This window comes from Chenopodium quinoa, unplaced genomic scaffold (genome assembly GCF_001683475.1).
Source record: "Chenopodium quinoa cultivar QQ74 unplaced genomic scaffold, ASM168347v1, whole genome shotgun sequence".
NCBI lineage: Eukaryota > Viridiplantae > Streptophyta > Magnoliopsida > Caryophyllales > Amaranthaceae > Chenopodium > Chenopodium quinoa.
Window position 1 is genome coordinate 5,144,037 of NW_018744239.1, and position 24,892 is coordinate 5,168,928.

The 24,892-nt window shown below is 31.9% G+C and overlaps 3 protein-coding genes across 4 annotated transcripts; all 3 read left to right on the forward strand.

Moving 5' to 3' along the window:
* The first annotated feature begins 2,677 nt into the window (after window positions 1-2,677).
* Window positions 2,678-12,972, forward strand: LOC110694252. Of its 2 annotated transcripts, XM_021871429.1 has the most exons (10): window positions 2,678-4,006; window positions 7,545-7,672; window positions 8,572-8,756; window positions 9,719-9,897; window positions 10,643-10,927; window positions 11,049-11,107; window positions 11,239-11,275; window positions 11,402-11,473; window positions 11,651-11,972; window positions 12,199-12,972. In XM_021871429.1, the coding sequence occupies exons 1-10, from the start codon at window positions 3,840-3,842 to the stop codon at window positions 12,661-12,663; spliced, it is 1,899 nt and encodes a 632-aa protein (XP_021727121.1). In that variant the 5' UTR covers window positions 2,678-3,839; the 3' UTR covers window positions 12,664-12,972. The 2 variants fall into 2 exon arrangements, with proteins under 2 accessions (XP_021727121.1, XP_021727122.1); XM_021871430.1 differs by lacking the exon at window positions 7,545-7,672 and having other exon boundaries at window positions 2,679-4,006.
* Window positions 12,973-14,605: 1,633 nt separating this feature from the next.
* On the forward strand, window positions 14,606-15,709 carry LOC110694307 (zinc finger MYM-type protein 1-like). The gene has a single exon (XM_021871482.1). It carries the CDS (start codon window positions 14,606-14,608, stop codon window positions 15,707-15,709), a length of 1,104 nt encoding a protein of 367 aa, XP_021727174.1.
* A 10-nt stretch (window positions 15,710-15,719) lies between these two features.
* On the forward strand, window positions 15,720-17,003 carry LOC110694308 (zinc finger MYM-type protein 1-like). Its single transcript, XM_021871483.1, has one exon. It carries the CDS (start codon window positions 15,720-15,722, stop codon window positions 17,001-17,003), a length of 1,284 nt encoding a protein of 427 aa, XP_021727175.1.
* The last annotated feature ends 7,889 nt before the right edge of the window (window positions 17,004-24,892 follow it).

Consider the following 24,892-nt stretch of genomic DNA (forward strand, 5'->3'; position numbering starts at 1 on the left):
ATTCAAATATATTAATCCAACACTGAAATTATAGAAAGTTATTTTACGATTAGGAACACAAGTATGAACAACAATTGTTCAATCTGAATTCTCTCACTCCATCCGATAATGGCTTCCATGTTTTTTTTTTTTGGTTCACCATTCATTAGCCACAAGCATTAGAAAGACTTATAAATTAAGTGGAAAGTCCCGTCATTGATTGTGGCAATTATAAAGTGGAAATCTGCCAACCATTGATCTACTATGGAGATCAGATTTTGCATACGATTGCTGCGCTAAATATCAATATAGAATTAAATATGATCATTGTTAAATTGGATTATGAAGCACTCAATAATCCTAGTTGGGCCATGTCGTTTGCAGATTTTCTTGAATTAGATTAGTAGTAATTAACATCTAAGCAGTCAAATTTATTCTTAATTACATAGAACATGAATTGATAGTATATGATTGAAAGTATACAGATTAGGGTTTTAAATTAATGAGGGGGGAGATTGAAATTAACAAAAACAATTACATTATACTTAGAATTATAGATTAGGGTTATGTTTCAGATTAATGAAAGGAGAGATTATATTGAAAAAAAAATAATATATTATCTCAATTGAATCTTCAAAGCTGTTGAATGATGTTATCCCCAAATTACAATTTGCTCCAAGCTTTAATTGTTAATCTGTGATGAATGAAAATTAACAAAGGAGGTAGGCAGAATGAGAGAGCAGGGAAGGATAGAAACTGAAAAAATCTTGAGAAAAATAAAATAAAATGGGGTTAAGTTAATAATAAAATATAATAATACATAGCAGTACATAGCATTTATAGTACATAGCGATATTTGTCATGTATTGTATACTCTCCTTTTATCCAGACTTTATTACCCCAAATTACACAATTAATCAAAGATTATTACATGAAAATTTTATTTAATCTTCCCAAATTTTCTTATTTTAAAAATATTGATGTAGGATTAAGAAGTTAATACGGAGTATTATATTTGTTGTTTTGAAAGAAGTTAATGACATGTAATTTATTTTTAAAACTTTAACTTAAAATATACTTGTATTATTTATTATTGATTTTTTTTTATAACTTTCCAATATAAGGGACTAATGTTTTGTTAGAAAAAAATTTCACCATGAATTGACGCGTGTCATTTATGAATTTTGGTGAAAAATTTATGATACAGTTATCCATCATACAATTATCTATAATACAGTTATGGATAGATATATATTACACTCATAAGATATTATGTTAATTTTTACAAAAATATTTCCTCAAATTGAAATATATCACAGTAAAACTTTCCTTTATTTTTTGATTATTGGAATATTACTATGGATTTATATATATGGTAACAGTATATTTTTTTTTATTTAAAATTAATTCCAAATAAGATACTAGTATTGATACGTTTTTTAAAAGAAAACTTTCCCGTTTTCAAAAAAAAAAATTTAAAAATTCCTAATATAAGAGACTAATGTTTTGATAGAAAAAATTTTCACCAAAATAAAAATTGATATAAGAGACTAATGTTTTGATAGAAAAAAAATTCACCAAAAATTGATACATGTCAGGGTGTGTTATATTCACCTGAGTTTTGAAAAAAAATTCACCAAAAATTGATACATGTCAGGGTGTTTTATATTCACCTGAGTTTTACTTATTTGAACTTATCTGAACTTGCCTGAACTTATTAAAACTTATTTCAGTTGTAATTTGAACTTGGACAACCCTTATTAGAACTTGTTTTTCCTGAACTGAACTTACCTGAACTTATTAGTCTTGAAATAAATGAAAATAAGTTGAATAGAACAGATCTTCATTCTTGATTTCGTACGTCTTTAGTGTGTGTGTGTGTGTATATATATATATTGTATATATATATATGTGTATATGTATATATATATGTATGTATATGTATACACACACACACATATATATATTTCCTATGGAATTGCAAGAATGAGAATGAGAATGAGAAAACGAGAAAACTACTTAAAAGTTGACACATGTCCCATTTCCTAATTTTCAAAAAACCAAAAATTTCTTTCTTATGTACTTTGTATTTTATATGGAACACATGACAGTTTTTCACTGGCTTTCTCATATTCTATATATATATCTATATATATATATATATATATATATATATAACATTCATAAGATATTAGGTTAATTTTTAAAAAAAAATTTCTTCAAATTAAAATTTATTATGATACAACTTTCCTCTAATATTTTATTGTTAGAATATTACTATGATTGGTAACAATATATTTTTTTCAATTTAAAATTAATTCCAAATCAGATATTATTATTGATTTTTTTATTTTTTTTTAACATTTCTAATACTCCCTCCGATTTTTTTTAATTGCAACTTTCATGAGTATTGTGGTTCACGAGGAAAATTTTAAGGGGTATGTGGTAGTGGGGTTAATCAAAGGTGATTAAAGTGTGTAGAGAGAGAAAGTTTGGCCCACCACTTAGAAAAGTAGTGGGTAAAATACTTTAAAATAGTATATAGAGAGAGAAAGTTTGGCCCACCACTTGGTAAAGTAGTGGTAAAGTAGTAATTTTAAGGGTTTTGGTTTACCCAAAATAGAAATAAAATAGAAAGTTGCATTTAATTTGAATCGGACTTAAATAGCAAAAGTTGCAATTAATAAAAATCAGAGGGGGTATAAGAAACTAAGGTTTTGATGGGAAAAAATTTCACTACATGTGTCATTCCTGATTTCGCCTTTAATATATAGTTTAGATAGATTTTTGCAATGTATACATGCTCTACTTTGACCATATTAGTGATTAATGATAATAAAAAAATACTGTCAATTGTCATCTGCAGATGTAAGAAAAAAAATTCATATGCAATCCTATAAAAATAATATTTAAATACCAACCTTTAACATTTTATATTTATTGGCAATTAAAAAAATAAATAATATTTGAATCTTGCTAATGAGTATTCCAGGCGTTAGATAACAATTAAGCATATTTTTTAAAATGATATTAATTTGGGAATGCATGCCAAACGCGTCGATCGGTGTAAATTATGTGATTTCAATTTAATATTTTTACTTTTATTAGCTTATCAAATGTTTAGGGCATTCGTTAACTTATTCCATATTATTCCTATATTAACATAAAAAATGTCAAAATTTGACCCAATTTATTCGGAAAGAAACTCGATTTAGATTTCAACTTATATGACTTGAACTAGACTCGACCCGAGGCTACTGTACCCGAGTCAATTATTCGATTTGACACTTTTAAATCTCTAATATATTCGTTTCTAATTATTTACAACGATTAGACATTTTCGACTTACACATTATATCAAATTGTTGCAAATAATATATGAAACGGAGTTAATACATTGTATGTGTTGTGTTGGGTTAGGCTAATGTACTCCGACGGAGGAAATATTATTTTACAAAATGACCCATTTCACTGTGGATGACCGCATTCCCACACAATCCCATTACACCAAATTCACACAATTTGTCAGACTTTGAGCTAAATTACTTAATTAACGCGTCCATCATTCTTACTCTTACTCCATTACTTTTCTTTACTTTATTTTACTTTCTTTATTTTCTCTCTCCAATTTTTTCCTTTATTTAATCACCTTCACATGTCTATAAAAGCGTGCAATTGCAATACTTTCGCACTAAATCTAGTCTTCAAAAGCAGCCGTATCAACTAACACTTCCTTTTTTACTTTGCTAAAATCTCAATCTCATACGTTTTCTTAATGTGAATGTAACTCAATATCATTGCAATGAATACCAAATTAACGTAATATTTTTGTTTTTTTTTCCTCATTTAATGTTTGATCCATGATTCTTCATCGCCGAGTAAAACGCTGTGATTTGCAGAGGTTCTGCAAAAATGAAAAGTTTGGTTGCTCTTTTGTTTGTTCTGGGTTGTGCAATCAGCTGGGTTTCTTGCGTTTCAGCTGGCTTCAATCATCAACAATCCATCAACCCCATCAACTCTATTCTGGGTAATTATCATATTATTGAATTATTTGTTCATTTTGTTTTTCTGGGTTTTCGTTAGATTTCATTTTTGTTGTTGATTTTTTGATATTATGTGAGTTTCATTTGGTTATTTGGGATGTGTGTGTTGTTCTGTTCTTGAAATAGATTTTTCTGGGAAAAGGGTGGTTATATTATTGATTATTTTGCCTTTTGTTCTTAGTAGCTTAGATGAACCTTTTCCCTTTTTTTTTTTGTGATTAATTGCATTATTTTTTTTTTTTGATGATACTGCTTAATTTAGCTCTGTATTATTGTTACTTTCAAAACACAAAAAAAACAAAAAGCTCTGTATTATTGTTAAAGAGATTGTGTCTTTTCTTTTTTCTTTTATTTTATTTTATTTTATTTTAGAAACTGAAAAAATCTTGAGAAAAATAAAATAAAATGGGGTTAAGTTAATAATAAAATATAATAATACATAGCAGTACATAGCATTTATAGTACATAGCGATATTTGTCATGTATTGTATACTCTCCCTTTATCCAGACTTTATTACCCCAAATTACACAATTAATCAAAGATTATTACATGAAAATTTTATTTAATCTTCCCAAATTTTCTTATTTTAAAAATATTGATGTAGGATTAAGAAGTTAATACGGAGTATTATATTTGTTGTTTTGAAAGAAGTTAATGACATGTAATTTATTTTTAAAACTTTAACTTAAAATATACTTGTATTATTTATTATTGATTTTTTTTTATAACTTTCCAATATAAGGGACTAATGTTTTGTTAGAAAAAAATTTCACCATGAATTGACGCGTGTCATTTATGAATTTTGGTGAAAAATTTATGATACAGTTATCCATCATACAATTATCTATAATACAGTTATGGATAGATATATATTACACTCATAAGATATTATGTTAATTTTTACAAAAATATTTCCTCAAATTGAAATATATCACAGTAAAACTTTCCTTTATTTTTTGATTATTGGAATATTACTATGGATTTATATATATGGTAACAGTATATTTTTTTTTATTTAAAATTAATTCCAAATAAGATACTAGTATTGATACGTTTTTTAAAAGAAAACTTTCCCGTTTTCAAAAAAAAAAAATTTAAAAATTCCTAATATAAGAGACTAATGTTTTGATAGAAAAAATTTTCACCAAAATAAAAATTGATATAAGAGACTAATGTTTTGATAGAAAAAAAATTCACCAAAAATTGATACATGTCAGGGTGTGTTATATTCACCTGAGTTTTGAAAAAAAATTCACCAAAATTGATATATGTCAGGGTGTTTTATATTCACCTGAGTTTTACTTATTTGAACTTATCTGAACTTGCCTGAACTTATTAAAACTTATTTCAGTTGTAATTTGAACTTGGACAACCCTTATTAGAACTTGTTTTTCCTGAACTGAACTTACCTGAACTTATTAGTCTTGAAATAAATGAAAATAAGTTGAATAGAACAGATCTTCATTCTTGATTTCGTACGTCTTTAGTGTGTGTGTGTGTGTATATATATATATTGTATATATATATATGTGTATATGTATATATATATGTATGTATATGTATACACACACACATATATATATTTCCTATGGAATTGCAAGAATGAGAATGAGAATGAGAAAACGAGAAAACTACTTAAAAGTTGACACATGTCCCATTTCCTAATTTTCAAAAAACCAAAAATTTCTTTCTTATGTACTTTGTATTTTATATGGAACACATGACAGTTTTTCACTGGCTTTCTCATATTCTATATATATATCTATCTATATATATATATATATATATATATATATATAACATTCATAAGATATTAGGTTAATTTTTTAAAAAAAATTTCTTCAAATTAAAATTTATTATGATACAACTTTCCTCTAATATTTTATTGTTAGAATATTACTATGATTGGTAACAATATATTTTTTTCAATTTAAAATTAATTCCAAATCAGATATTATTATTGATTTTTTTATTTTTTTTTTAACATTTCTAATACTCCCTCCGATTTTTTTTAATTGCAACTTTCATGAGTATTGTGGTTCACGAGGAAAATTTTAAGGGGTATGTGGTAGTGGGGGTAATCAAAGGTGATTAAAGTGTGTAGAGAGAGAAAGTTTGGCCCACCACTTAGAAAAGTAGTGGGTAAAATACTTTAAAATAGTATATAGAGAGAGAAAGTTTGGCCCACCACTTGGTAAAGTAGTGGTAAAGTAGTAATTTTAAGGGTTTTGGTTTACCCAAAATAGAAATAAAATAGAAAGTTGCATTTAATTTGAATCGGACTAAAATAGCAAAAGTTGCAATTAATAAAAATCAGAGGGAGTATAAGAAACTAAGGTTTTGATGGGAAAAAATTTCACTACATGTGTCATTCCTGATTTCGCCTTTAATATATAGTTTAGATAGATTTTTGCAATGTATACATGCTCTACTTTGACCATATTAGTGATTAATGATAATAAAAAAATACTGTCAATTGTCATCTGCAGATGTAAGAAAAAAAATTCATATGCAATCCTATAAAAATAATATTTAAATACCAACCTTTAACATTTTATATTTATTGGCAATTAAAAAAATAAATAATATTTGAATCTTGCTAATGAGTATTCCAGGCGTTAGATAACAATTAAGCATATTTTTTAAAATGATATTAATTTGGGAATGCATGCCAAACGCGTCGATCGGTGTAAATTATGTGATTTCAATTTAATATTTTTACTTTTATTAGCTTATCAAATGTTTAGGGCATTCGTTAACTTATTCCATATTATTCCTATATTAACATAAAAAATGTCAAAATTTGACCCAATTTATTCGGAAAGAAACTCGATTTAGATTTCAACTTATATGACTTGAACTAGACTCGACCCGAGGCTACTGTACCCGAGTCAATTATTCGATTTGACACTTTTAAATCTCTAATATATTCGTTTCTAATTATTTACAACGATTAGACATTTTCGACTTACACATTATATCAAATTGTTGCAAATAATATATGAAACGGAGTTAATACATTGTATGTGTTGTGTTGGGTTAGGCTAATGTACTCCGACGGAGGAAATATTATTTTACAAAATGACCCATTTCACTGTGGATGACCGCATTCCCACACAATCCCATTACACCAAATTCACACAATTTGTCAGACTTTGAGCTAAATTACTTAATTAACGCGTCCATCATTCTTACTCTTACTCCATTACTTTTCTTTACTTTATTTTACTTTCTTTATTTTCTCTCTCCAATTTTTTCCTTTATTTAATCACCTTCACATGTCTATAAAAGCGTGCAATTGCAATACTTTCGCACTAAATCTAGTCTTCAAAAGCAGCCGTATCAACTAACACTTCCTTTTTTACTTTGCTAAAATCTCAATCTCATACGTTTTCTTAATGTGAATGTAACTCAATATCATTGCAATGAATACCAAATTAACGTAATATTTTTGTTTTTTTTCCTCATTTAATGTTTGATCCATGATTCTTCATCGCCGAGTAAAACGCTGTGATTTGCAGAGGTTCTGCAAAAATGAAAAGTTTGGTTGCTCTTTTGTTTGTTCTGGGTTGTGCAATCAGCTGGGTTTCTTGCGTTTCAGCTGGCTTCAATCATCAACAATCCATCAACCCCATCAACTCTATTCTGGGTAATTATCATATTATTGAATTATTTGTTCATTTTGTTTTTCTGGGTTTTCGTTAGATTTCATTTTTGTTGTTGATTTTTTGATATTATGTGAGTTTCATTTGGTTATTTGGGATGTGTGTGTTGTTCTGTTCTTGAAATAGATTTTTCTGGGAAAAGGGTGGTTATATTATTGATTATTTTGCCTTTTGTTCTTAGTAGCTTAGATGAACCTTTTCCCTTTTTTTTTTGTGATTAATTGCATTTTTTTTTTTTTTGATGATACTGCTTAATTTAGCTCTGTATTATTGTTACTTTCAAAACACAAAAAAACAAAAAGCTCTGTATTATTGTTAAAGAGATTGTGTCTTTTCTTTTTTCTTTTATTTTATTTTATTTATTTATATGGGTGGTTAAATTCATTTATATGAGTGCTATTTTGGGATAACTTTAGTGAAAGAAAATTCCATAATTTATTTCAAGACAATGTGGGTGTTGTTAAATGTTATCATTTTCGTATGGAATAGAATAATTATATTGTTACAAAAGGAAAGGAAGGTTAATAGAAACAAAAAGGTTGGAATGTAGCAATCAAGTAATAAATAATTTCTGTTAATTACTGGAATTTGATGCATCTACCTGATCAACTACCTTAATTGCCAATCATTTTCTTGATTTGGTATATACTATTTTCTTGTTCAATAATCATTTGATTTCCTTTCGGATCAATGCCGGGAAATTCTGTTCTTGGTTGTAGCTATTACATATTTGAATATCACTATCTGAGTAGTATGCCTTTGCCTTACTCTTCCAAGCATGTTGTAGTATTGTACTATCATGAGATGTTGTATTATCATGGTGCTGTTTGAAGAACATTTTTCTTATTTTTGTTGATATTCTGCTAATTATTAAATTATGCAGGCAACCAGAATTTGGGTCCTTTGAAAGATGGAATCTTAGGTCAAGCCCAAGCACCGAGCCCTGCATATGATGAGCCTAAGATCCCTTTGGTGTTGGCCGGGAATCGAACTAAGAGACCCGATATACTCAGAAAATTTAGGATTTATCAGGATGGATGGGACATTTCAAATAAGCATTACTGGGCTGTAAGGGACTTATTCTTTTTTTATTTTGTTTGTTATAGTTTATTTTTGTGGTCTCATTGCTGTTCTGTTCAGATATGGATGAATTTAATAATATAAATTTGTTTTTGATTGTTTGTGTGCTTTGCTTATGTTTGTTTGTGAAATGTTTGGTTTCGGAATGTATTTGTTTTGATCTTTGGGGATCTTATCACTCCTGAAGAGCTGAGTTGCTGACGTCCCAGAGTTGTTTTAATACTGTTGTATATGTCTGAGACTTTAGTGCTTAGTGCCGTAGTTTACTAGTTTAAAAATGATCTAATTTTAACTAATCCGAATCCTGGTTGTCTGTTTTCTTTGTTTGTAGGGGTTGGGAACAAAAGTTTATCTCATCGTTTCTTTTAGTTTTCCTTTCTTATAATTCTGTTTGTCACTAAATACAACTATGAAATATTACATCAGGATCAAAGTTAGTAGCTTCAGATTTCTATTAACAAATAACTTTGACATGGTTTTTAATTTGTACTTTCAGTTGCACATGCTAATAAACTTTCATTTTTAGATCTAGATCTTTGACTATATTATTAGACTTGGATCGTGAACTAAAAACTTGAAAAATTTCTCATGGTACAATTAGCTGTAAAAATGTTCTAATTTGTAGAATACATATGCAGTAAATGTTTGTATCATGTATCATTTATGCCAAATCATTCTGTGTAGGGAATTGATAATGTGAGACCACTATAAAAACATAGAATAATTCAATTATGGTAATGTTGACTGTTGAATACGGATGACTGATCCATCCCATACTTAAAAATATATGATTTTTGCACATGATTATGCGAAGGTCACTGATGGAAGATTCCGTTGTAGTGAACTTTGAATTGCTATTACCTAATTTGTAGCATGTGTAAACTTTAGACTCCTGCCAAGCTTGAGATGTTGTATTGCAGTAGCCTCTTAATCTGATTTTTCTCTTGCAGTCTGTTGCTTTTACCGGTGCTGCTGGTTTCATCATCACGCTCATATGGTTGGTTTCCTTTGGTATAACACTACTTGTTCACCATTGTTTTGGGTGGAGGATAAACTTCAAAGGGAAAGGATCAACGCCCTCCCAAAGGATTCGTCTTGTGCTGCTAATTCTTTTCTCATGTGCCTCTATGTAATGACTTGAACCCTTCCAATCAGTTGTTTAAAATTACATGTTTTAATTTTTGTTTAAGATTTTTCTCTCATGTGTTTCTATCGGTTCAGTGTGACTTTGCCATAATGTTGCCTTCTATCTACCAAAGAAAATGAGCCTGCAAAGTGCAAACATGAGTGAAGTACTTGGCCTTCATAATAGTTCTTTTGATCAAGTATTATTTACACTAATAGTGTGTGAAGAATATAACTAAGTGTCCTTAATTATATTTCATTCCTTTTGACCCTTTTGCTGTCCACGTTATAAAACTCTCTATCCTAGTCCTAGTTTGTGCTTTTATGCTTTATCTTCATTGCCCTTAATATGTAAATTTAGACAAATATGCTCGATTATGAGTGTCGGATTTGCCTTGTACAATTCATATTATAATTAATTATATCCAATGACATAAAATTTCAGAGGGAAATTTTGCTTCGGATAAAAAAGAAACTAATTGTACCTATAGACATTAAATCGCTAAATGTCTTGGAGGAAGTAAAAGAATATGAATGGTAGATAACATGTAACATTATCATACTTTTACAAGAAAGTATCAGATGCTTCCAGCTTTGCTTTGCATTTTTATAACAAGCTATTTATCTCTAATTAAAGGTGCAAGATAAATAGGGAATGCTATGTTTACCTCTCAAACTTCTGATGCTTCTTTTATCTATGTTATATCTCAAGCCTAATCCTGATTTACTCTGTTGATTCTTATACACAGGGTGGGCTGTATTCTTTTATCTGTTGGCCAACTTGAATTTCATAGCGAAGGCTTGCAGACATTGAAATATGTTGTAAACCAATCGGACTACACAGCTCAAATGCTAAGAAATGTGTCAGAATACTTAACTCTTGTAAAGTCTGTTGATGTCCCTCAATTCAACCTGCAACAGAGTACCATGCAGGAGATTGATGAGCTGAATATGCGCTTGAGTTCTGGTGCTGACACGTTAACCGAGAAAACTAATAAAAATTCCGTAAAAGTTAGAAGAGTCTTCAATACTCTGTATGAACTCATATACCCCAATTATTTCATTTTCACATGAATTTTGAGATTCTCATGTTTTAATTGAGGATGTTCTAACACAATTTATATTTTGGCGCTCTGTTCTTATATCTTGCTGCAGACGATCAGCGTTAATTATTGTCGCTTCTGTGATGCTTGTTTTGGCTATTTTGGGTCTGGGTATGTAAAATTGGTGACACTCATTAACTTTTGCTATTTCATCTCTACGATTGTTTGATTTCAGGGGTCTCATAATTTTTTTTTTTTTTTTTTTTTTTTTTTTTTTTTTTTGTTTTTTTTTTGTTGCGCAGTGCTTTCTCTCCTTGGACACCCAAATGTGATTCACATGTAAGTCTTTGCAGAATCATTTTTTGTCCTTCCTATCACCAACGTACATTACTAATAAATGTCTATATTGTTGGTGGTCTGTTTTTTTTCTTTTATGCTAATATATGTCTCATACCTGGACTGCAGATTCATTTTCAGTGGATGGATACTTGTGGCGGTTACATTGACTCTTTGTGGAACATTTATGATCTTGAACTCGTAAGTTAGCTGCAAGAAACTCTCTTCATTACTTCTTTGAAGTTTAGAAATGACGGAACCATGGTTGGAAATTCAAGCTCACCTTGAGACAATTTCTATTCGTCTTCTATAATTTCTATCATTAATTGTTTGCAGTCTAACTGATAGTCAATGGAATGAACTTAATATGTGATGCAGTGCTATTTCAGACTCATGTGTGGCAATGCAAGAGTGGGTAGATAATCCTCGAGCTGAGACAGCTCTTAGCAACATTCTTCCATGTGAAGATGAGAGAGCAACCAACCAGACACTGTTCGAAAGTAGAAAAGTTGTTGGCTTGCTTGTAAGCACTCTCAATACGTATATTTACACTGCAGCAAACACGGATCGACCACCATCTGATCAATTCTACTACAACCAATCTGGACCTTTGATGCCCCCTCTTTGCTATCCTTATGATGATAAAATGCAAGATCGTGAGTGTTCACCACAGGAGGTGTCTATGACAAATGCTTCTACGGTATGTATGCTATATTGCCTTTATTTATTTATTTGCACTCGTACAATGTGCTGAAAAGCTTCAGGCCTTTCGGTCTCTAGGATGATATCTAGACTACTCTGAGATGTGAGAATACCTTATCTTGCATATAGTAAAGCTGTGTATACTCGTCAATGGCCTTTTAAGTATTACTTCAATGTAGTGTTTGCAAGTAATAAATGAAATTTTCACCCGAACCATACTGCAGGTGTGGGAGAAATACATCTGCACGACATCCGTGGATAATAAAAATTGCACAAGTGTAGGTAGGTTGACTCCAGGGGTATATAGTCAACTGGTGCTGGCTGTTAACGCAAGTTACGCTGTGCTGCATTACACCCCTGAGATGCTCAACCTTCAAAACTGCAATTTCTTGCGGGACACATTTATGACAGTTACATCGAGATTTTGCCCTCCTTTGGAACATAAACTCCTGATTGTGATTATAGGTTTGGGATTTATATCAGCTGGTATAATGCTGTGTCTCATTCTTTGGTTAGTCTATGCAAACCGCCCCCGAAGGGAGGAAGCGTTTGTGAAAACCCCATCAATAACAGGCTCAGGCAGTTGCAACGGGCTGAGCGACCGCCATGAAAACAAGGATGGTCGTGTTAGTATGATATCTTTTGTAGTAACATCTCCAGCTAGAGTTGTTCCAGATATAGAAAAATAGTTCCTTGATCTGAGATTTTCTTCCCACCTTCCAATTTATGATAGAGAAACTGAGGTGGTGCCATTTGTTTAACACCATCTTGAGTTTGTGGCTGGTAGGAATTGTATGATTATTGTATATTGTATCGTAATTTTGTATAGTATATTGTTTAATAATAGAAATGAGCTACGATTCTTGTATTCCATAAAATGTTTCGGCTGTAAAATCTGGGTACAAACGGGTAATACTATACCTGATGTCCTGATCTATATCAGGCTATGGGCTGAAATTAGTTACGGAGTAGTACATTACAACATCGTATGTTTTTAATTGTACTTTTAGTTTGCAAAAAATTGACTTTTGAACTATTCACAAACTATATTTGACTGTATGCTTGACTTTGGGAATTCTTTCTTCCTAAGGGGTCTAAGGGATTATCTCATCTTTTGGCTGTATAAGTGCTAGAAAATTCTCTCTACACCGTGTGCTGATGCTAAATACTAAGGCAACACAAATGTTGATATTGAATTGTACTAACTCCGTCATTTCTTACTTGACCTTCATTGTCCCCTTCGATAGGGTACTTCGGTTTATAGATTGTGAATGCAACTGAGTTTAGAAGCATAGGGATATCCGGATATGTATATTTATTTCGTTCAAAAGTTTGATTTAATTGCAACATTTTCTTTTGTCATCGATTTTGATTAATGGCGACACTTGTTTATTTGTCAAGGATCTAATACTAATTTATTGTATTTCTTTCTGTACTAACCCCGCTTGTACTATTTTACTTACAAAACTTGTTTAATTATGTCTCTTCCCTACTAACAATTAATTAAATATACCTCCCACGACTATATTATTATATGATTAAATTCTCATTTTGGTCTCTAACATATAAATTTCCTTAAACTATGTGCAATGTCTACTCGTCTACTCGACACTTTAACTATTTTTGGAGTTCAAGCAAAATAATGTACAACCACTTGCTATGGATCAGTGGCGGAGCTAGGGTGGGTTCAAGTGGGTTCATTGAACCCACTGATTTTTTGAAAAAAATTAAAAACTTTTTATTTTAAAAAAAAAAAAAATCAAAATAGGTTTAAATAGAATATTTGTGTATTATATGACAACAAGTAAAGTTGTAGCCCAATGGTTATTTTTACCTCCCATCACACAAGAGTTTGTGGGTTCAAAACCCATAACTCACACTTTTTTTTTTTTTAATTTTGTTTCCTGAGCTTTCCCTGCTTCCAGCTTTCCTCTTCCTCATTCCCCCAAATTGCAAAACCCTAACTTCTTCCTCCTTCTCTTAATCTCTTCCCGTTCTTCCTCCTTCAGTCCTTCTCTTCCCGTTCTTCCTCCTTCTCTTCCCGGCGCAACACGGCAGCAGTCAGCAGAACGCCAGAACACGGTGGCAGCGGCAGCGCACCAGCCACTCACCCAGCAGGCCAGCAGACCCACCGTCGTCCGTCACAGCACTGACAGCCTCACAGCCGTGTATCGGTGTATGTAGGTAAGTGAATTTGGGGATTTTTTTTTTTGCAAATGTAATTTACTTCTCAATTTGGGGATTTTTTTTTTGCTAAATCATTGAATACTTGAAATTCATATGCTAAATTGCTAATATACATTACGAATTGCCAATTTTTTGTAAATTGCTGAAGTTTGGTTATAATTATCTAATTTACTTCTCAAGTTCTCAATTTGGGGATTTTTTTTTGTTACATTGTTGAATTTCATATGCTATTTTCTGTATTTCGTTTTCTGCCTTCTAGTTTTCATAATTTCATATGCTATTTCGTTTTCTGCCATCTAGATTTCGTTTACTAATTGAGTAATTGACTGTAATCTTTAATTACGATAGTTATAATTAGCTTTCTAGATTTATCATTCATTCATTGATTTCATTCTGCATTTATCATGTGTGTGTAGCAGACTAGCAGTATATACCTATTATACCATGAGTTTAGAGTCATTTTGGAAACGTGCCGGGAAGTCACAAAAGTCTTCAACTTGTTCTTCACTTAGTTCAAGGGATCCTCCAATAGAAGAACATGTGTCTCCTAATGATGATGAGGTTCCTATTGCTGCAACAATTCCACCACCTGAGAACACAGGTCCAAGTGTTCCAAATACTACTGTTGACTCCGATGATACTCGCATTTATGATGTTGATCTTCTTCCACATGACCCTGGAAAAAGAATTCCAATTATGGAGTATCCTCCTAATGATCGAGATGCCGTAAGGAGAGGCTATATTACAAAGAAACGTTGTGATCCACGCACACATAATTTTCCTCAAAGAAAAGTTGGAGGTATGCGCCGTTTTAATGTTACTTGGTTTGATAAATATGAGTGGCTTGAATATAGTGTTGAGAAAGATACGGCTTTTTGTTTTGTGTGCTATTTGTTCACTGATAAAGTTGATTATTCTTTGGCTGTTAATGATTCCTTTATTAAAGGGGGATTTAGAGGATGGAATAAGACTGGTAGATTCGATGTTCATGTGGGTGGTATTGGTAGTTTCCATAATCAGGCTAATGAGAAATATAGTATGTTTATCAACCCAAAGACATCAGTTGCTGAATCTCTTTGCACTTATTCTAAGGAAGCTAAACTACAATACAAATCTCGCTTGACTTATTCATTGAAATGTATTAGATTTCTTTTAAATCAAGGTTTAGCTTGTCGTGGGCATAATGAAAGTGAAGAATCTTGGAATAGGGGTAATTTTCTTGCACTCTTAACATGGTTTTCAGAAAATAATAGTGAGGTAGCAAAGGTTGTTCTAGGTAATGCCCCGGGAAATAATCGAATGACTAGTCCTTCAATTCAAAAAGAACTTATTAATTGTTGTGCCAAAGAAACCACTAGACTTCTTATTGATGATATTGGGGATGACTATTTTGGAATAATGGCTGATGAATCAAGTGATGTATCTCAAAAGGAACAAATGGCCCTTTGCTTGCGTTATGTCAATAATAAAGGGAAGATAAATGAGAGGTTTCTTGGAATTGTACATGTTAAGGATACTACTGCTTTGTCACTAAAGTTGTGCAATTGAGTCTTTGCTTATGGAATATTCATTGAGTTTGTCTAGAGTTCGTGGACAAGGTTATGACGGTGCTAGTAATATGAGGGGGGAGATAAATGGTCTCAAGACTTTGATCATGAATGAAACAAAACAAGCCTATTATATTCATTGTTTTGCTAACCAACTTCAATTAACCCTTGTTGCTGTTGCTAAGGATAATGATGATTGTATTTGGTTGTTTGATCAACTTGCTATTTTGTTGAATATTATTGGTGTTTCTTGTAAGCGAAGGGAAATGATAAGAGAAATACAATCTCAACATATTCTACAAGCATTAGAACTAGGAGAAATTGAAAGTGGGCAAGGTTTAAACCAAGAACATGGCTTAGGTAGGCCTGGTGATACTAGGTGGGGATCACATTACAAAACTGTTTCAAATGTTACCGCATTGTATGCTACTATTGTTAAAGTTCTTGAGAAGATTGGATCAAATAAGATTTATAAGGAAGATCGCGTGAAGGCTATCACTGTCATGTCTACATTTGAATCATTTGAATTTGTATTTGTGATACATTTGATGTCCGAAATATTGACTAAGGAGGGATTACAACAAATGAGGGACCATGGGTGGGAAGACTTTTTACATCTTGTGGTTTGTTTTTGTGTTAAACATGATGTAGAAGTTCCTACTATGGATGATATGTATGTTCCTCGTGGAAGGTCAAGACGCTTCTTTGCCAAAGTTTCAAATCTTCATCGATTTCGGGTAGAAATGTTTATAAGTGCCATTGATTTACAACTCCAAGAGCTCAATAGTAGATTTGATGAAGAAAATATGGAGTTACTTATTTGTGTGTCATGCTTAAACCCGATCAATTCATTTGCGGCATTTGATATGCAAAAGTTGTTGAGACTTGCTGAGTTATATCCCAAAGAGTTTCCAACTAATGATATGACGATGACTGCACTTCGTCATGAGCTTCAATTTTATATTAATGATGTGCGCCAAGATGCAAGATTTGGAGACTTGAAGGGTATTCATGAGCTTTCTATGATGCTTGTTGAAACAAATAAGCATACTACTTACAACTTAGTTTACTTGCTTATAAGACTAGCATTGATCCTTCCGGTTGCAACTGCAAGCGTGGAACGAGTGTTTTCCTCAATGACATACGTAAAAAATAAGTTGCGAAATAGTATGGGTGATCAACTATTGAATGATAATTTAGTCACTTTTCTTGAAAGAGATTTATTTTCAAGAGTTAGTGATGATGATGTATTGGAACGCTTCCAAAGTATGAAGACTCGAAGAATGCTTCTGTAGTCTTTTTTTTTCATTTTTCTATGTGTAATCTATTTGTAATCCATAGTTTGAACTTATTTATGTACTGAATATTTAATTATTGTATTTTTATTCCTTTGTTAATTATGATTTCAAATTTCGGAAGTTTCGAACCCACACTTTGAAAATCCTGGTGACGCCACTGCTATGGATACAAGGGTGTAAAGAGAAAAAACACCACATATTCTCATAAGAAGTTTAGTATTCTCTCCGTCTTAGATTAGTTTTGACACTTATTATGGTATATCAATAGTTATTTTATTGCAAAAATAGATTTAATAGGAGATAGTAGGGTATTATTTAATTAAAAAGTAAACGTGTGAAGTGTTTTTTTGGATGTGAAAGAGTGTAAGACCCTAACTTTTAGTAGTGGATGAGAAAGGTGTATAAAAATAATAGTGATGTGTTGCTAAAAATAGAATTGTAATAACTAATTTGAGATAAATAAAGTGTAAAAATTTTCCCTAAATAAAAAAAAGTGTAAAATTTTGTGTATACATTATTTTATAATTTTCTTAACTTATTTAGAACTAATATTGCTATAATATTATAAATATGGGAATAGGAATAACTATGACCAAGGAGACTTAGGCTTTGTTTAGTTCAACTTAATTTTACTTATTTCAGAAAAAACAAGTTCAGATTAGATGAGATCAGAAAAAATAAGTTTAGATCAGATCATCATTTTATGTGCAATTTTTTATCGCTAAATATCATTAATTTCACAATGAAAAAAATTATGACAATTACATATTAATAAAATACACATTATTACGAATCTAACAAGATCCCACTTGATATATTTTTTCCTTACAGATTATCGTACACTTAAGGTCAAAGTTTGGTCAAATCAGACAATAATATCATATCAGATCAGGCTAAATCATATTAGATTAGACCAAATCAGATAAGATCAAATAAGATAAGTTCAGATAAGCGAAAATAAGGTGAACAAAACAGGAGCTTACACAAATTTAGCAATGTTAGTCATTTTTTTCTTTTTGGATAACAGTTATCTACTTATCCCACCATTATTTTCTAGACTAATTTGTTTTAATGGTTAAAAAAAAAAGAAGTAATGTTCAGAATGGAGACACCATTGCAAATTACTCTACTCCCTCACTCCTTTTTTTTTTTTTTTTTCTGTTTTCTTTTTTTTTATTTATTTATTTATTTTTGACTATTCATGGCTTTCAAAATATGTCATAAAACGTATACTCATTCTGTTTCGTAATAATTGCAACACCTCCATTTTTGGAAAGGACCTCACTATTATTTTATAATTTCTCGTTCCCACTAATCCCACTTTCACAAATATTTTATCAATTCTTTTTCCTACCAACCCCCCTTACACTACTTTTTATTATTTCTCTTTCTTACTAGCCATACTTTATATTATAAAAAAATCCTCTTTTGGTCTCCACCCATAATTTTCCAAAAATTTTGTGCACACCCTAGTGTTGCGATTATTAAGAAACGGAGGGAGTATATCTTTATTTTCATATACTTGAAGATTATAAAAACTTGATATTAAATAAAATATAGAATGAGACGAATACAACAAGTTCTCACATGACTATATTATGTAGGGAGATAGGTACTATATTGCGGAATTTCACGAATCATATTTGTTCGCACCTAATCAGGATCTACAAACATAACACATAAAAAAACATATAATTTATACCTTTGATGCGTGATTCCACATGCAATCAACTACAAACTCTAGGAGAACAAGAACCTCAAACACGATTCCTCTACTTGGTCCACGAGCTAGGATTGAATCTCCACTAATACTAGTTAGTTGGGCACAAACACTTCAAACCACCTTCTACGGATAGGAGGAGGAGAAAACCGGCCACGAATCACCACCACACACCACACGCACACGCACGGGAGAGGAGGATAGGGGAGAGAGAGAGAGTTAGGGTTTTTAGGTTGCTTGGTGCTTAATTAACTTATGATCAGTTGTGTAAAAAAAACCTAGGAAAACCTCTATATATTATATATATATATATTAGAGTCCTAAGCAAGCCTAAACTCCTCCCTTTTACTCCATATAGCCGACCACCCCTTGATAGGGCCCAACATTAGGCCTTTCTTCTTTTGTTCAATCCATCACCTCAAAGTGTGACCTCATAGGATCCATTCTATTGGGGTTTGAACTATTTGACTAACCCAAATATCATTGATCACGTCTAGCAACAGATAATGACGATCCAAAAGAATGAACTAATTATCTCCATAATATTGATCTAATAATATATCTAGTAATTGCACTTGACGAAGACATAATTCCTTCATATTATCCCTTGTGAATTAACGAAAAATAATAATTTAAGTTTTTATATTTTGACCCAAATATCTTCATTGGTGCAAACAATTAGAAATGAAAGGAGTATCAAAAGTTTTGTTGACAGTATGTTTGGGTTAGAGGTTTTAAAAACTCACCCGATCAATCTGATCCGATCTGACCTGAAAAAAACTCGATTCAGATTTCAATTCATATGGACATAATAATTTAGCATGACTCAGTTTTAAAATAGATCCTACTCAATCCGACCCGATATTATTGAGCTCGATTCGTATTCGAATTGGCACCTCTAGTTTGGGTAACTATTTTGAAGGGTTAAGGTATTATTCAAATAAAGAAGAGGGTGGTGAGGGGAGGGAAGGGAATGATTGAGCCCAGAAAAAAGGCCCAACTTGTCATTGGGCCAATTGGCCACTTTTAAAGCAAAAGACCAACAAGGCCCGTGGTTAACTTCGAGGCTGGCTGTGTGCGTATTATAGCCCCAATCCCAATTCTTCGGACAACAATTTAATTCACCATTCATTTCAATTTACTTGTCACATGAAGGATTTGCACAAAATTTCAGGTAATAAATTGTTGTTTGTTTATCTACTGCACTTTAATGAAATTGTATAATTTATCCATTTTTTAAGTTGACATGTTTTTATTTTCTACACTATTCACATAAGTTGCTTTGACTTTATTTTGTAATGTAAAGAAAAAACAGTCACGTGGGGTCTTGTTAAATACTTCCTCCGTTTTTTTTTACTTGACCCAGTTTGACTTTTACATTATTCACCGCCCCTCCTTTGACCATCTTTTGTGAATATATGTAAGGGAAAACATATTCATATGGAATCTTCTTAGAATCATCTCAATAAGTAGTACTCCCTTCAATTCATAATGTTAGTCTCATTAGAATCTTTTGGCTACTGAAAAAAAGAGAGAATCTTCTAAATTTCTCTTTATATATAAGAACAAACATAGTCATACAAAATCTAGTTTAATTCGTCTTGGTGACTTCATCATCAATATCTATTTTTTATATATTTTGCAAGTGTGAGATTAATGATATTTGCGAGATTTGCATCGATATACGTAAATGAGACTAAGATTGTGAAACAGATGGAGTATCATTATATATAACTTTTATAATTTTGACATATGGAGAGTTAAAGTTATTAATGGTTAAAGTTTTGCATTGGCAAACGTGATAAATGAAACAGGTCAAGTAATAAAGATTGGAGGAAGTATATATTTCAATGTCTATTTTCCAAATACCAAATTATAATTTGTGCTAATAAAATATTTGCATCTAAAAGTATATGTTGGCAAAAGTACTTAAATTAAATGTGTCAAATAATATGAAATGGAGGAAGTATGTGATAACAAACAATGTAGTAATATTTTATTACCTTTGTTAGTGAAAAGAGAGGTAATACAAATTATAAAATGTTAGTGGTTCCATGTCTTAAAAGGAAGTGTAACAATTAAATTGACACAAAAACTGAAATGAAGAATGTGACAATTAAATTGGGACGAAGAGAATACTGAATTAGTGATTGTTTTAGGTGGTGCTCTAGGTTCGTCATTCCTTTTCGTAATTTCTTTTCTTAAATGAGAAGGTTTGACGTCTATGACAGTACATGGTAAGTAATAGCACGATATTTGAACTCAAACCTCAAAATTTTGGGAGAGAAAAAGGAAAAATACACTTTAATAATCTCATGGGCGATTTACTTTTAATAATCTCAACTAAGGTTTATTATTTAATAATCTCAGCTATGCTATGTGTTTGCCTCCAATAGTCCCAACCGGTCAACACCAAGTCAACGACCTGTTATAACAGGTTATCATGACACGTGTCAACACGTAATTGGTCCAAAATTTAAAAAAAAATTAAAAATTAAAAATAAAATAGAAAAAAAAAACCCCTGACTGCTGCATGCCTTAACCTCCACCACTCCAACTCCTAACCTACACCGCACCAATTACCCAACGTCACCATCCCTGCTCCCACCAATTCCAAGAAGCAGACACATCTCTGCTCCCTCACTCACAACCACCATCACCCACAACAACAGCTGTTACACACATCAAACCACCATTACCACCAATCGCATCGTCATCACCCCTACCACCGAAACCGGCCGGCCGGGCCACTACCACGTACCCCCAACTCCAGCCATCTCCACCTCTCAGCCACCAATTCGCGCAACACCACTCAGCTTCACCCCATGATAACGGTAACGACAGAGCAGTGGCAGCCGCAACTCCAGCCACCATCTTCACCAATATCCCTTGACGAAACATCTCAATCGCAAGATCATCGAGACCCCCTTTCCCGACCTTTCTTCCTCAGGTGGGAGGTGGCCGGCCGGGCAGTTTTCGGTGGGCTGGGGGAAGGGGTGGCTGGCAATGGTTTTTGCTTTTTTTTTTTATATAATTTTTTTTAAATGTTACACCAATCACGTGCTGACACGTGGCTTTTAAAAAACAAAAAAAAAAAATTACCTTTAAAGTAGGTCACCGGTCATTGGGACCATTGGAGGCAAACTGACCCCATATTGGGATTATTAGATAATAAACCTTAGTTGGGATTATTAGAAGTAAATCGCCCATAGTTGAGATTATTAAATTGTATTTTTCCAAGAAAAAAAGTTATAAATTAAAATAATTAAGGTTATGTTTAGTTCACCTTATTTCAAGACCTTATTACTTATTTCAAATCAGATTAAAAAAAAAAAAGGTTTTGAACATACTTTATTATTTAATGTGTGATTTTTATTTGCTAAATATCTTTAAATTAGCTTCATAATGAATAAAAAATTATGAAAATTACTTATTTTTACAAATTATTACTAATTTAAGAAGACTATATTTGATATGATAAATAGACATCCTTTCTATGATTAATTAGATTAACATACATATAAGGGCAAAATTTAGTTAAATCGGATCAAAAAAATAAGTTCAGATCAGATAAGATAAGCAAAAATAAGGTGAATTAAGTGTAACCTTATACATGGAATAAGGTTAAGAAAAAAATACAAACTATTGGGTGCGGCAGTCCGTACCCAATATTTCGTGCAGCGGTCCACTTTCACTTCGAACACAACTACCCTAAGAAGCCCACCCATTCATTTCAATTCTTAAAGAAAACTAGGATTTTTGGGCTCACAATGCACTGATTAACATCATTATGCTTGAATCAACCAACCAAATCGAAGAAAATGATTTTTCTAATTGAATCGAAAACGAAGATGACGAAGATGAAGCAGTCCGATTTGCGTTGGTGACAGTGCTGGTTAGTGATGCGATTTGCATTGTGGACGGTGCGATTTGCGTTGTGGACAGTGGTTCGTGTCTTGGTGATACAGTGCGATTTCCAGTTGCTGGGCGCGTTGTGGACGGGGGTTCGTTGGAAGTGGTGCCGCAATGGCTGGGTGATTTTGGGCATGTTGTGGACGATGGTTGGAGGTGGTGCCGTGTAACACCCCAATAATTCTCTTTAAAAGAAACCTGTAAAAACCTGTGATAACCTGTAAAGCCTGTATAACCTGTAAAACCTGTATAACCTGTAAGACCTGTATAACCTGTAAGAGAATTATTGGAGTGCTACCGCCACGTGTTCAAACGTTAAGGCTAGTTTTAGAAATCAGTAGCGGAAAACTAACTTAGTTTTAAAAAGAATATAAGTTTCAAAACTGGAAGTCAAAACTCAAAGTCTTACAAGTTGGAACCATAACGACCCTTATTCAAAATCCAGCAAAATAGGAAGTAATGGAACCAACACCAAAATAAAATTCAATCTGTGTTATGAAATAAGCTAACTGGTTAACCAACTCTCCACTCAAATCCCATCACCCTAATGCAAGACAGTTTATGCAAAAACCTGTGATGAATCTGCTCCCCAATATTACAAGTGTAATAATTGGATCATTACAGGGTCATTGAAGGCGAAGGCCATGACCAAAGAAAACACACAAAAGCACGCAATCAGCAACGCTGAGTACATACAAGCTACGAAATATAGGAAAAAGTCCTAGCATGATTCTAACAAGAATTCCATACACTCACAATATTATCATTGGCTCGAACACATGACTCAATAGTTACTCATTACTAAGTTTTTATTTAAATAGCATTGATCACTTCATTAATTGATTGGATTAAGCAATAGACCGGGTTTCCCCCTGTGCTTCGTTCCGGAACAATAAATAAGAAAACCCTATGCCTCCTTTCGGAAGACATTAATTAAACATCCAATGGCAGATGGGCGCGACTCCGTGGCCATAGCTAGTATGAGATCTCATCTAACTCATTATAATTTTAAAAGAATTTAAAACAAGAGACTCGTAGATCAGACGGCCTCTGAAAAAAAAGTGCACGGCTAATACCCCATGAACCTCAACCCATGTTTGTCATTACTCTAGATGTGCACAAATCCAGAGTTTTATTGCTCATCCTTCTTGCACTTTACGTGATTTACCAGTTTAAAAAATTTGGTGATAACTCATATGCAAACAACTCAACCAATCATACATCAATCAATCAAATCATTCAAGTTTCCAATTAAATTCTCAATTTATCAGTGACAAACAACATTTATTATTGCATCCTTTAACTACCTCGGTGTATAAACACCTTAAGTGCATAAGGCACCACAAATTCTCAACTTTGTCTTATAAGACTTTAATTCTTCCTTTACTCATTCTATTTCAATATAAACGAACAAGTAATAAAAATAATTCATTATATCTTTGCCTCTAAGCTCACTTTGAACATTATTGCATAAATACTGCTCATAAAAAAAAAATCAATGCACATTCTCAAGCATGAATTAAACTAACCATCACGTTTATCATCAAACAACTCATTACCAAACAATTCCAACCAATCCACAAGTTCCCTAGCATGATTCTAGGTTTTTTCCAAGTCCCTAAACATGCTCCTAAAATCAAGGTTTCCGTATTCTTGTACGTACCTCGAGTAAACAAATTGATTGGCCACCTTAAGGCTAGAAGTCACCTTCTACGAAGTCCTCTCCTAAACAAAACAACAGTAGTTCAATCAATCACCCAAGCAATATATTTTACAGCAATACCAACTACTTTAAAATCCTTTAAATCATTGAAATAATGCTCTTAAATTATTCCCAATAGCCAAAGTTAATAATTAGTACTTGAACTGTGAGTTCATATGCTAAAATCATAAAAGTATAGCTTATAGCATAAAATTTCAGCACTTTAAAGTAACATTATAAATCTGAAAATTTAGTTTAAAATTATAAAACAACCGCATAAACGTTTTCATTTGAAATAATCGTTATATAGTACGTTAGTATGTTGAGAACTTGAAAACCCATCATAAAACCATAACTGAAAGCTATTTAAAGTTAAGATTAAAATCTGAAATTTTAGTTTAATAGTAGAATATAGGACTACAACAATCTAAACTTGAAATATATAATTATAATTTAATTAGTTTCATGAAAACTCAATTAAACCTTCGATTAAAATCAAAAACTGCACGAAAATCATACTTAGAAGCTGAATTTGGCCACGAGTTATTATTA